This window comes from Cicer arietinum, chromosome 6 (genome assembly GCF_000331145.2).
Source record: "Cicer arietinum cultivar CDC Frontier isolate Library 1 chromosome 6, Cicar.CDCFrontier_v2.0, whole genome shotgun sequence".
NCBI classification, from domain to species: domain Eukaryota; kingdom Viridiplantae; phylum Streptophyta; class Magnoliopsida; order Fabales; family Fabaceae; genus Cicer; species Cicer arietinum.
In genome coordinates, this window is record NC_021165.2 from 1,854,591 (window position 1) to 1,866,804 (window position 12,214).

General features: G+C 33.4%; 3 protein-coding genes across 4 annotated transcripts; 1 reads left to right on the forward strand and 2 right to left on the reverse strand.

Moving 5' to 3' along the window:
* Positions 1 to 1,106: 1,106 nt before the first annotated feature.
* LOC101497207 (ADP,ATP carrier protein ER-ANT1) lies at positions 1,107 to 4,356 on the forward strand. 2 transcript variants are annotated; one of them, XM_012716622.3, is made up of 4 exons: positions 1,107 to 1,411; positions 1,503 to 1,784; positions 2,895 to 3,266; positions 3,604 to 4,356. In XM_012716622.3, the coding sequence occupies exons 2-4, from the start codon at positions 1,521 to 1,523 to the stop codon at positions 3,913 to 3,915; spliced, it is 948 nt and encodes a 315-aa protein (XP_012572076.1). In that variant the 5' UTR covers positions 1,107 to 1,411; positions 1,503 to 1,520; the 3' UTR covers positions 3,916 to 4,356. The 2 variants fall into 2 exon arrangements, with proteins under 2 accessions (XP_012572076.1, XP_004503276.1); XM_004503219.4 differs by having other exon boundaries at positions 1,108 to 1,411; positions 1,497 to 1,784.
* Positions 4,357 to 4,982: 626 nt separating this feature from the next.
* Positions 4,983 to 7,512, reverse strand: LOC101497761 (tubulin beta-3 chain-like). Its single transcript, XM_004503221.4, has 3 exons — positions 6,320 to 7,512; positions 5,952 to 6,221; positions 4,983 to 5,822 (listed from the first exon to the last, which is right to left on the reverse strand). Exons 1-3 carry the CDS (start codon positions 6,714 to 6,716, stop codon positions 5,149 to 5,151), a joined length of 1,341 nt encoding a protein of 446 aa, XP_004503278.1. The 5' UTR covers positions 6,717 to 7,512; the 3' UTR covers positions 4,983 to 5,148.
* Positions 7,513 to 7,692: 180 nt separating this feature from the next.
* On the reverse strand, positions 7,693 to 10,586 carry LOC101498084 (pentatricopeptide repeat-containing protein At2g01390). Its single transcript, XM_004503222.4, has 2 exons — positions 9,716 to 10,586; positions 7,693 to 9,323 (listed from the first exon to the last, which is right to left on the reverse strand). The coding sequence occupies exons 1-2, from the start codon at positions 10,449 to 10,451 to the stop codon at positions 8,317 to 8,319; spliced, it is 1,743 nt and encodes a 580-aa protein (XP_004503279.1). The 5' UTR covers positions 10,452 to 10,586; the 3' UTR covers positions 7,693 to 8,316.
* Positions 10,587 to 12,214: the final 1,628 nt, after the last annotated feature.

Here is a 12,214-nt window from a genome sequence, read left to right on the forward strand (position 1 = left end):
TTTATTTTTAATTTTTTTAAAATATCTTACGACACGAAACTTGTTTGATAGCTTAACTTTTAGTTAAATAGGTGGATTTCATAAATTTAAAAGATTTTTTGTTTAATTATAGCTTTGTTCTCCTATTTTAATTGAATTTTGATCCAAAATTTGATAAAGTGTTATTTTTTAACAACGTGTCAACAAAATAGATGATATGAAATATTTCATATGGATTAATTACATTTTATTATTATTTCATATTTGTAAAACACATTTCCTACTTTATTGCATTCTTTTATTATAAAAAACAAAATAAAAAACAAATACATTTTTATTATAATCCCTAATTCTTTGAGAACTTAAGAACATGAGTTCAGAAACGAGAACCATGCACAATCAGTGGATTGTGTCGATCCAATATCAATTTGAGGGTAAATACAAACACTCTGTGCGTGAGAGTGAAATCTACCAAATTTTAAACCATATGCATATTTCATTTTATGCCATAAATAGTCTCTTATAGAAAATGCTTATTTACTTTTGACTAAGTTATAATTTATGATCATATATCTAAGTACAATTGTTGCACCACAAGATATTGAGATATAATGTGACTTAAATAAGCATAAATGAATTTACTTTCATATAGTAAATCACCTTTATGTAGAGGAAAAAAAGGATGAATGAAATTAGGAAATATGTAATAAAATAGAAAATTAAATTAAATGATTAAATAAAATAGAAAATATATATTTTTTTTATCAATTTAGAATAATAATAAAATATAATTAATTCACATGAAATCTTTCATATCATGTGTGTTTTTTGTGACATCGTTAAAAAAATCACACTTCATCAGATTTTGATTTAAAATTATATTTAAAGACCAAAATTAAGTAGAAATAAAATAGAAGAATTATTTTTACAATTTAACTAAAACAAGAGACTAAAATTGTAATTAAATTATTTTATTTATTTATTAATCTTAACTTAGTAATTTTAATTAAATACACTTAAAAAGAAAAGTCTATAGTCTAACTTATATATATAAGAAAAGTCCGACCTAATTTAACCAAAGGTAAGCTATGGTATTAGGCTATTAGCCTCTATCTTTTGGTGTGACCTATTTCCACAACACTTAAAGAAAACTAACGGGTTGTATCTCCTCATCGCTTTGGACGCAGTTTGTTGCTAATTAATTGCAAATATTTGTCTGCGAAAACGTAAGATTCGTATCAGCTCCCAAACAAAAATAAATAAATCACATTGACGAGTGACGCAGCCTTCCCCACACAAAAATAAATAAATAAATAAATAAATCGTGTTCGTAATTTTAAGAAATTCCCCTTTTCTCAATTACTAATCATAATATATCCATTCGGCATTCGCTTCTCTCCATATGCAATCCAACTAATTCCATTATCTTCAGGTGCACACCCTTCCCTTCTCCATATAATAATTATAGAATTTCTTACCGTCTCATGTTTTTATTATATATATATATGTATATGTAGGATTAGTGAGGAGAGAAAAATAAAATGGTAAAATCTACGCAATATGATAGATTTTCAAAGGATTTTGTAATGGGTGGCGTAGCAGCAATCATATCAAAGAGTGCAGTGGCACCAATTGAGAGAGTGAAGCTTTTATTACAAAACCAAAGTGAAATGATTAAAAGAGGACACCTCAAAACGCCATACCTTGGTCTCTCTAATAGCTTTAAGAGGGTCTTCATGGAAGAGGGTCTCATTGCCTTTTGGAGAGGCCACCAGGCCAATGTTATTAGATATTTCCCCACCCAGGTTTGTTACTTATTCATTTCATCACACTATCATATAATGGATTTTAATGCAATTTTCATTGTTAAATAGTGGCTATGATTCACTATTGTTCTCTCGTACGCTATTTAGTACCAAAATTGAGAACAAATTGTTATTTTCTTTGATTCGTGATTGACAGCAGTACTGATGCTGAGTGATATGTAGTGGTTTACCCATTAATATATCAGGGGGGATTTCTTGTGCTGCTCACTAAAAGTTCACATATAGTACAGTATATTATTGTGTTCCTGCATTTTGTATTCTTGGTCTTCTAGAGACCTTGTTATTGAAGTGCTAAAATGCTACTGACTTATATAAGCACAAGCCCCAAAAGCCCAGCTAAGTTTCATAACAGCAGCCCCAACAGAAAGGAAGGAATGCAGCTTTTGATTAGAGACTCCCTTTTCATTTCCCAACAAACAAAGCTATGCTTTTCTTTTCTTCTTCCTTTCTTTCCCTATACCTCTACTATTATATTATATCTCTCTCTCTCTCAAATAAAAGTATTAATCATATGCAAATAATCAGTACTTAGTGAGTGGATGAGGATCCTTATAATTATTAGTGACTACTAGTATTCCTTAAAGACTTTTTGATGAGTGTCAATATTGTTGAAAAAGAAAAAGAGGTATGTATGTTTGGTTTAGGACAAAGACAAAGTAAATAAAATGAAAATAGACCTCTGCAAGGGTACTAGTAGTGGAGTTTGTAGAGGGTAGCCAGTTGTTCTTGGTCTGTTCAACTTCAAACACCGTCCTACTTGAGCCTGTGTAGACAAAAAGAAAAACAAAAAAGAATATAACTTTATATCTCAACCAACAACAATCCGAATGAGAAAAAGAAAATACCAACGCATATGTCATGTCATCTAATAATAAAGATCCTCTAACAAACAAAATCATTGATTAAAAGCCTTACATACATACATTAGAATTATTACAAAATAAGGTATGAGAACAGAACCTCACTTTGTTCATTGGAACTTGTAAAAAGAACATCCCTTTCATTTTAGGAAGGGAAACCTTGGTTGTTTTTACTGCTTTGTATTCCAATCAGAAATAATGTTTGAGCAAACAGTTAATTGGTCTATAGGCTTTCAATTTTGCATTCAAAGGTTACTTCAAAAGCATCTTTGGATATTCCAAAGAGAAAGACGGGTACATTAAGTGGTTTGCTGGGAATGTGGCTTCAGGCAGTGCCGCGGGAGCGACTACTTCAATGCTTTTGTATCATTTAGACTTTGCACGTACAAGATTGGCCACTGATGCAGTAGAGTGCCGTGTTACTGGTCAGCGTCAGTTTACAGGACTAATTGATGTATATCGCAAAACATTATCAAGTGACGGAATTGCTGGCTTGTACAGAGGATTTGGGGTTTCAATATTGGGAATCACCTTGTATCGAGGGATGTACTTTGGGATCTATGACACCATGAAGCCTATTGTTTTAGTTGGGCCTTTTGAGGTAAGCATTTTACATTTGCAAATCTCAATTATAATAAGAGATCTATATTTCACACCGTCAATGGGGAAATATGTGATTAATAATTGATGCTTTTAACTGATTTATTTTTTTGTATTACTACTGGACCAGTAGTCTGTTTTGTCTGTTCCATGTTTGGTATGCTGGCCACTATTAGAGTTATTATAGATTATGCTACTTATATTGATGGTTGAGCCCTTAATTTAGTTTGAACATATCCCTCGATGGTATAGCACTCTAATGAATTCAGATTAAAGCACCGTTTTGTTCATTTATGCCCTTGCATAAGAATGTGAGTCTTTTAATTTATTTTCTGCAGGGGAAATTTTTAGCTAGTTTCTTGTTAGGTTGGAGCATCACAACTGTATCTGGTGTCTGTGCATACCCTTTTGACACACTGCGGCGGCGTATGATGTTAACCTCGGGACACCAAAACAAATATTATAATGCAATGCATGCGTTCCGTGAGATTGTTGGACAAGAGGGCTTCTTAGCTCTATTTCGAGGGGTTACCGCAAATATGCTTCTTGGTATGGCAGGAGCCGGTGTGCTTGCTGGGTACGATCAGCTAAATCGTATCTCATCTAGACACAGTCAATATGATGGATCGAACCAAAGAGTTCTGAAATAAATGACTGAATCACGGTGGATTTTTCAAGGGAAAAATGTATTTTTGGAGCTAAAATGCATTTTATCATAAAATTAGAATGAGAATTTGGGCTCTTCATTTCAAAATTTTGGTCCAAAGGACCAAAATACAAGAAACAAGCTTTTGGACATGATAGCGGCCAAAGGTATTAGTCCTATAAACCAAACTTTGAACATGATAAACTTGATTGTTAGATCCTCACATGTCATTCTCCCTTTTGTTAATAGCCAATTCTTAAAAATTCATAGACTTAGGTGCTTAAAATTATTGTGGTTTAGGGAAGGGGGGCACAGGGAAGGATAATTGAAAATGTATTCAAGACTGCAATTGCAGTTAATCAATGTCTCTGTTCCTCCAATGAATTTTGTTCATCTGACCTTTTTAATTTGTGAGTAGTATTCAAGCCATACTTAAATTATTTTCTGTTGCTGTGTTTGACTTGACATTCTACTCTATTGACTTCTTTGACATGCCACATTACACCTAGAGATTTACTATGAGGTTGGTAAATTTGAACTTAAAAACCAGATATGATTTTTAGATGTTTTAAGTTTTTTTGTACTGCTGATTTTTAGATGTTTGCAAATATGTTTTCAGATTTTTTCTCTTACTTTTTCTACGTCAATTAAAATTGTCATGTGGAAAAGGGGTGATTATTTAAAAAAAAATCAAATGAATGTTCTGAGTGTATATTTTTTTCAAAAAATATTGTGAATCGTACGTCAACACTGCTGGATTGGTGGAGGTAAAACAGGTACCAAAAACATGGCCTAAAGAGCTAGAAGCAGAAGTGGGCCTAATTCAGAAAACAGCAACAGTTGACCAAATTGAGAAGATCCAGACAACAACACGCATGCTAGTTTCCCGGTACAACGAATCTAGTGCCCACTTAGGAAAAACACAAGAGACACTTATCAAAATTTATAATTTAACTTATCTATTAATATTGAAAAATTTATAAAAATAATAATCATAAATTCATTTAATTTGAAAAGCAAAGTCAAAAGTTAGTATTGTTAGACTTTATAGTGTTGGTGACTGTTATCATATCAAGAAACTGTTATTGAAGTAGCCTTTGTATAATAAAGGTATGCGACAACAAGTAGCAACACCAGCAAAACCACACACTTGACCATACATTTAGAAAACCAAAACTATAACATATTATTATCACATTGCTTGCAGTATGCAAAACATCAGATTTGCAGAACATCTTCAGCTTTGAGCATCCTCTTCTTCTTCTTGGTAATCATCATCTTCAACAACAGGGGCATCTTGATACTGTTGATATTCAGCAACAAGGTCATTCATATTGCTTTCCGCTTCAGTAAATTCCATCTCATCCATTCCTTCTCCAGTATACCAATGCAAGAAGGCTTTCCTTCTAAACATGGCTGCAAACTGTTCACTCACTCTCCTAAACATCTCCTGTATAGAAGTCGAATTACCAACAAATGTCGAAGCCATTGAAAGGCCTCTCGGCGGGACATCACAGACACTGGACTTCACATTATTTGGAATCCATTCAACAAAGTAAGAAGAGTTCTTGTTCTGTACATTCATAACCTGTTCATCCACCTCTTTTGTGCTCATTTTCCCTCTGAACACCGCCGAGGCTGTTAAATAACGGCCATGGCGTGGATCTGCAGCACACATCATGTTCTTGGCATCCCACATCTGTTGCGTAAGTTCTGGCACAGTAAGCGCACGGTAGTTCTGTGATCCTTGAGATGTCAGAGGAGCGAAACCAACCATGAAGAAATGAAGTCGTGGAAATGGGACCAAGTTCACTGCTAGCTTTCGCAGGTCTGAATTCAACTGACCCGGGAATCTTAGGCAACAAGTCACTCCACTCATTGTTGCTGATATCAAATGATTCAAATCACCAACTGGAAACAAACAAATTTATTTGTTAACTCATATTCAAGAATAAAAGACTTCATATATATAATAGTATAACATGAGATGCTCATTTAATTAGACTACATGTGATCAATTGCCATATATGTTATCCTTACAGCTTGGCGTGGTGAGTTTGAGGGTCCTAAAACAGATGTCATAGAGTGCTTCATTATCAAGGACCATACACTCATCAGCATTCTCCACCAACTGGTGAACTGAAAGTGTTGCATTGTAAGGCTCAACAACAGTGTCTGACACCTTTGGAGATGGAAAGACAGAGAAAGTGAGCATCATTCGATCAGGGTATTCCTCTCTGATCTTTGAAATCAGCAGGGTTCCCATTCCAGAACCTGTTCCACCTCCTAGGGAGTGACACACTTGAAATCCTATATGTATCAATCACAAAAATAACATCTTTAGTTAATTAAGTTCTGCATATTCTTTTAATGAAACAATATAGTATAGCATTGTGATGTTTGGTTACCTTGCAAGCAATCACAATTCTCAGTCTCTTTCCTTACAACATCAAGGACAAAGTCAATGAGCTCAGCACCCTCAGTGTAATGACCTTTGGCGAAATTGTTTCCAGCACCAGACTGGCCAAATACAAAATTGTCTGGTCGGAAAATCTGCCCGTAAGGGCCGGTCCGGACGGCATCCATGGTGCCTGGTTCAAGGTCCATCAGCACTGCCCGTGGTACGTAACGACCGCTGGTTCCTTCATTGTAATAAACATTAACTCGTTCCAGTTGTTGAAGTTTGGAGTTCCCTATGTATTGCCCTATGGGGTCAATCCCGTGCTCGTGGCATACCGCTTCCCAAAACTTTGTTCCTATTTGGTTTCCACATTGTCCTCCTTGAATGTGAAGAATCTCACGCATTTTCAGCACTAACTAGCTAAATGAGCAGCAGCGAAATGAGAACCAGACTGAATTTTCAACTGTCAACTTATCTCCCTCTACCAAGTCTTGGACTTGGTTGCATATTTATATTGGAGGGAGTTACATGACTTGACTGCCCTTGCAAAATGAACGGTGAGGATGAGATCAAACAGTAGAGGATTGCTTGGAGATTTAAGGCAGCAAAGGTTGAGTTGAATGAATGACTGCCACCTGTAAGCCGCTGCTTGCAACACCGCCGGCTTCACAAGTCATTTTCTACAATGCTAAAGAAGTCCACTTCTCATCATTTTAATAATAAGGAATATGGTATACTATGGGCGAACATCACTCACAGTTACTTCAATCCCATTTGATAATAATTTATTTTGGATTCGCCCTTCTTGTCACTTACTTTTCTTTTTTAAACATTATTATATAATAATATGATCAACTCTTTTGACAAAACCAAGGGTAATGCCACTTGGGAAACCTAAACGACGTTTCTCTTGTCCATGCATACCAAGGTGACTACTACGGGAAAAAATGGTGATGAAAAAGTTAAAAGAAAGGGGGGAAGAGAGGAAACTGGATTTGGGAATGCACATCGTAGTCAGAGTTGGGGGGAAAAACCTTGAACTATTCCACTTGAAATCCAGAAGATCACAAATGAGATCAGCAATTTTAATATAAAAAAACAGCAACTAATCATTAGATATTGTTTAATTATAATAGAACGGACTCCTATATGTTATCTGCTCAACCCAAAGATCATCACAAAAATCATCATTTAACTGTTGCCTTTTAAATTTTAGAGAAGAATAATCCAAGAGGGAATAATCCTTCCTCATAGGCATATTCACAAATACATATATATATATATATATATATATATATATATATATATTTAAATTGCTTACATGATTTTGTGAAGGATTATCATCATACACTCGGACAAAAACATGAAAAAGGACGAGGGTAAAAAAATATCTTATAGGAGTATATAAATAGGTTAAATATATTTTGCGACACCATTGCATACAAGAGGAAGATAAGTCCTAATCTTCCCATGGAAATGGTAACATGAACCTTTCAGACTAGGATCTTGCCCATCCATGTCATTGGCTGAAAGAAAATTTACCATTGAATTAGACCTGTTTCCAAAAATACCAAAGATGCTTCGAAAGCAATCATGCTTAAATTAGGGACTTTTCAGCATGTATGTTTAGTAGTCCTCGCACATTTTAACAACCACGCATCCTGTCTCTGGCTGGGACATCAGAGCTATGAGCATCTGCATGTGAACATACTTCACAAAATTCTTGTTTGATGCAACATATGGCTGTTCGGAAGAACATCAACTTGAGTTCATATGCTCAAAAGCATGCCCTGCAAGATGTTGCAAATGCAGGTAGACACGTACAGTTAGACTGTGTTGGCATCTCTCATGAACTTGATGTTGGATCAAAACATCCATTATTTCTTGACAAAAAGCAGCAAGTGCTGTGCAACATAAACATCGTCATATTTCAGTCTCCATTAGTAACTGCACTCACAATGCCTTCAGGTTGAATCAACCATGAGAATTCTCAGTGCATCAAAATCAAAGTATTACATCCCCAGCAAATAGAAGGTCACACATCTTTCCCTCTGTGGAAACACTTTCACGAGTACCAATATTAGAATGCAGATTCTTCTTTGATTTTCTATGAAGTTCTGCTTCAGAGTATCTGCCATTTCTTTCCAAACCAGCTACTAATATATTATAAGTTCCCGACGTAGGACAAATTCCTTTTTGACACATGATCTTGTAAATCTCGAGTGCCTTATTAACTCTTCTAGCAGAGAGGTAAGTGCTAATTAAAGCAGTGTACGTAGCAGTGCACTTATGATTATCAGGTAATAAATTGAAAATCTTCAAGGCAAAAGATGGCCGCCTAGCACAACCAAGCCTATAAATTAAAAGTGAAGCCAGATAGATTCCAAGAGAATGTCCAGCATTAGTCATTTCCGCAACAATTTGCACCAGTTTTGAAAACATATTTGATCTGATTAACAAGCCAATTAAGGAAAGATATCCTGCTCTCTCGAGACTTATTCCCATTGTTACACTGTAATTGAAAGCTAATAAAGCACCATCAGGTCGACAACAATTACAATTTACCTCTATAATGGTTGAGATAACCTTATTATCTACACCTATTTTCTTCTCCATCATCCCTTGAAGTAAGTGGTCAATAGCAACAACTTTTCTATTTTTCAAGAGAACAAATAAAAGCTCATTATCTATATTAGCAGAAGAACCAGCAATAACTGTGCCGCTGTCATTTTCCTTCTTCCTAAAGCTACAATCCAAATAAAATTGTGGATTGACTTGCCTTAGAAGGGTATCACTCTCGCCAGCAATTTTTAAAGCTTTCATTGCTTCCAAAAAAACACGGTGGCGAAGAACAAGACGGTTTTCTTTCATATAGTGAAGTATGTGGGTCATGAACACAGTGCCACCAACTTTAGAACACTTCTCAATCAGAATATTACATGCAGCTTTATCCGGTTCAACTCCAGCCTCTTGCATTTTCTCAAAAATCTCGAGAGCTTCTTTGCATTTTCCTAAAATGCACAAAAGCAAGAATTAAACTCTTCATAAACAAAAGAATAACAACTCAGGACAGGTGGTAAGGTGTAGCAGTTAGAAGTTTTTCAGTTTAACCAGGCAAAAAGTGCATTGCGTAAAAACTATCATTCTGATCAGCTAAATTTTTTAAACTGAAGCAGTATGTTCTTTGCCTTATAAATGATGCAGGCACTTTTTAAATTATTTTTAGACTGAGATTGTTCTGTTGGCAATATGTCCTAAGAAGAATAAATGAAAACAAACGAACGTCAACAGAATACTTGTGCGCTTTAGCGCTTTCTGCAAGTAAAACTAATCCTTCAGTTGATAAATTACCCTTGTATATCCTCCTAGACAATATAACAAACAGGTTGAAGGCAACACTAACCAGAGGCAATAAGATGGTCCATTAGAACAGTATAGGTATAGCAATTAGGAACACATCCTGAATGAAGCATCTCCTTGTAAACACCAGTGGCTTCCTTCGTTCTTTGATTATCAAACAGAATTTTGATATAAGCAGTGTAAGAAACAACAGTTGGGTAACATCCCTTGGATTTCATTTCATCCCACAATGCAATTGCCTCATCCAAATTCCCAGAATTCGAAAGCCAATGCATCATGGAAGTGTAAGTAACAGAATCAATCTTAATCCCTTTCTCTTGCATATGATGGAAAACGTGTTTCATGGAGGAAATTCTTCCTGCTTCTCCGAAAATATTAAGCATGGTTGTGTATGTGTATTGGTCGTGTTTGAAACCTTTGAGACGAGAAGCCCAATTGAAGAATAACCATGCTTTCTCCATTGGAGGATGTGACTTCAGAATCTGATTCACCGTGTAAGAATCCCATTTCAATGGAAGATTTTCAAGCTCTCGTTCAGCGGAATCCCAAGATGAATACTTTAGGGTTCTGTAAATTTTCCCAATAATGTCCCTCATGTACTCTCTTGAAAGAGAGGAAGAAGGTGAACCATATTTCTTGTATTTGGTGGTGGTGTTGTTGCTGCGAAATGGAGTGATGGATTTATTTGAATTGGAAAGTGTGGATTGACGTTGACTAAGGGAATAAGAAGGAATAAAGATGTTTTTGAGAACTCCGTTAAGCTTTGAAATTCTGATCATGCTCGTTGACGAAGAGAATGATAACACAATAGTTATAAATAATTATTCTCGAGTTTCATCATCCATGGCGCATGTGGTTTTCTTATACTAAACTTTCTTTGTGGGAAAGATTGCTGTTGTTCAAAATTATCTAATATTGGCGTGAGAAAATAAACACCTGTCAGTTATTTACTATCGTCTATCAATATAAATAAAAAACACCTATCAAAAATATAAATTTATGTTCATTTAAAATTTTCCCATAATTAGTTAAGAGTAAATAGATAAATATAAGAGAGAGAAAAAAAAATAACTACCAAAAAAAATATATATATAAATACATTGTTTTATCTTATGTTCTTTTTCATTTAATTTTTTATCACATCATTATTTGAAGATAAACAAGTATATAAGAAAATAAAGAAACAAATAACTGCCAAAATAAATTATGACTACATTTTTCTTTTACAAAAGACATATAACTACCTTAATAAGAAACAAATAACTATCTTGCAAAAATATAAATAAAACTCAATGTTGTCCTCCTCATTTTTTAGCATTGCCAAATTTTTTGGATAAAAATGACAATTTATTTCATACAAATTTTTTACTCAATCAAATACTACTTTCTAGTTATTATTATATAAGCAAATCAAAATCAGTCGATCATATATTTTTTTTTCTAACTATACATTTTTTTTGTATCTTATAACTATCAATATAAGATATTGGACAAATGTTTGTTATTAATAAATTACTGAACAAATTTCTGTTATCTATAAATATTAAAAAATATGAGATAAATGTTGATCAATGACAAATAAAAAAATTACGGGACAAATATTTGTCATTGATACATAAAAAAACATAGAATAAAATATTTGTCATTGATATATATTAATAAAAATGAACAAAATTTTAGTATTAATAAATAAAATAAAAATATGAGACAAATATTTGTCACTAATAAATAAAATAAATTTTTTTATTTGATATCTAAATGAAACACTTATAAAATACTAACATGAACATTTTGCTAGTTTCAAATTAAAGAAATTTATTTTTATCTTGGGATGCCTAATACTAAAAAGAAGGGGGGGAAAAAAGTTTAAAAGATGAATAAAGTAAGCGACCAGAAGATTAATTAAACCTTTAATATATTGATAATAAAGGTGTTGATAGAGTGATGCATTGCAAATAGATGGGGATCAACAATGTGTAAATGAGATTCAACAATATTATGAATGTTTAAATCAATATAATTGACATTTCAAAAAAAATAACAATACTATGTTACTTTCTTGGATATAAGCCAACAAAAGATATATTTGAATGTCTGACGTTTAACGTACACACAGTTTCAAAGTATTTTACTTAATTACAAACACTAGACATCCATCACAGTCTCTAATAAATTTAGAAGTAACGACCTAATGGTCACATAAAAGGGTCAAGCTTTTATAAGAGGCCTATATTTTTATGAACATACTACCTCCATATCAAATTATATTATATGTTATTTTGATTTAAATGTCTTTAAGAATATAAAAATAGAAATTTTATATTGAAAATAATAAATTTTGATCTTTTAAAAATTGAACACGTAATTTTTAAAATACTTTTTAATGTACATTTTTTATGTTTAATATGTTTATGGGACGCTTGTTAACATTTTCTTTAATTTATATATGCCATCCGTGTACAAAAATTTATATTTTAAGAAAATGATAATCATTAGATCATTTGATATATTTAATTTTTATCATAAGCAAATTTTATAAATA

Excerpts from the sequence above, each read along its gene's own strand:
- LOC101497761 (XM_004503221.4), bottom strand. The coding sequence starts at position 6,716 with ATGCGTGAGATTCTTCACATTCAAGGAGGACAATGTGGAAACCAAATA. Across the intron at positions 6,222-6,319 it reads GAATTGTGATTGCTTGCAAG|GATTTCAAGTGTGTCACTCC; the intron begins GTAACCAAACAT and ends TGATACATATAG. Across the intron at positions 5,823-5,951 it reads CAAACTCACCACGCCAAGCT|TTGGTGATTTGAATCATTTG; the intron begins GTAAGGATAACA and ends GTTTGTTTCCAG.
- LOC101498084 (XM_004503222.4), bottom strand. The coding sequence starts at position 10,451 with ATGATCAGAATTTCAAAGCTTAACGGAGTTCTCAAAAACATCTTTATT. Across the intron at positions 9,324-9,715 it reads GGACCATCTTATTGCCTCTG|GAAAATGCAAAGAAGCTCTC; the intron begins GTTAGTGTTGCC and ends TGTGCATTTTAG.
- LOC101497207 (XM_012716622.3), top strand. The coding sequence starts at position 1,521 with ATGGTAAAATCTACGCAATATGATAGATTTTCAAAGGATTTTGTAATG. Across the intron at positions 1,785-2,894 it reads TTAGATATTTCCCCACCCAG|GCTTTCAATTTTGCATTCAA; the intron begins GTTTGTTACTTA and ends ATTGGTCTATAG. Across the intron at positions 3,267-3,603 it reads TTTTAGTTGGGCCTTTTGAG|GGGAAATTTTTAGCTAGTTT; the intron begins GTAAGCATTTTA and ends TATTTTCTGCAG.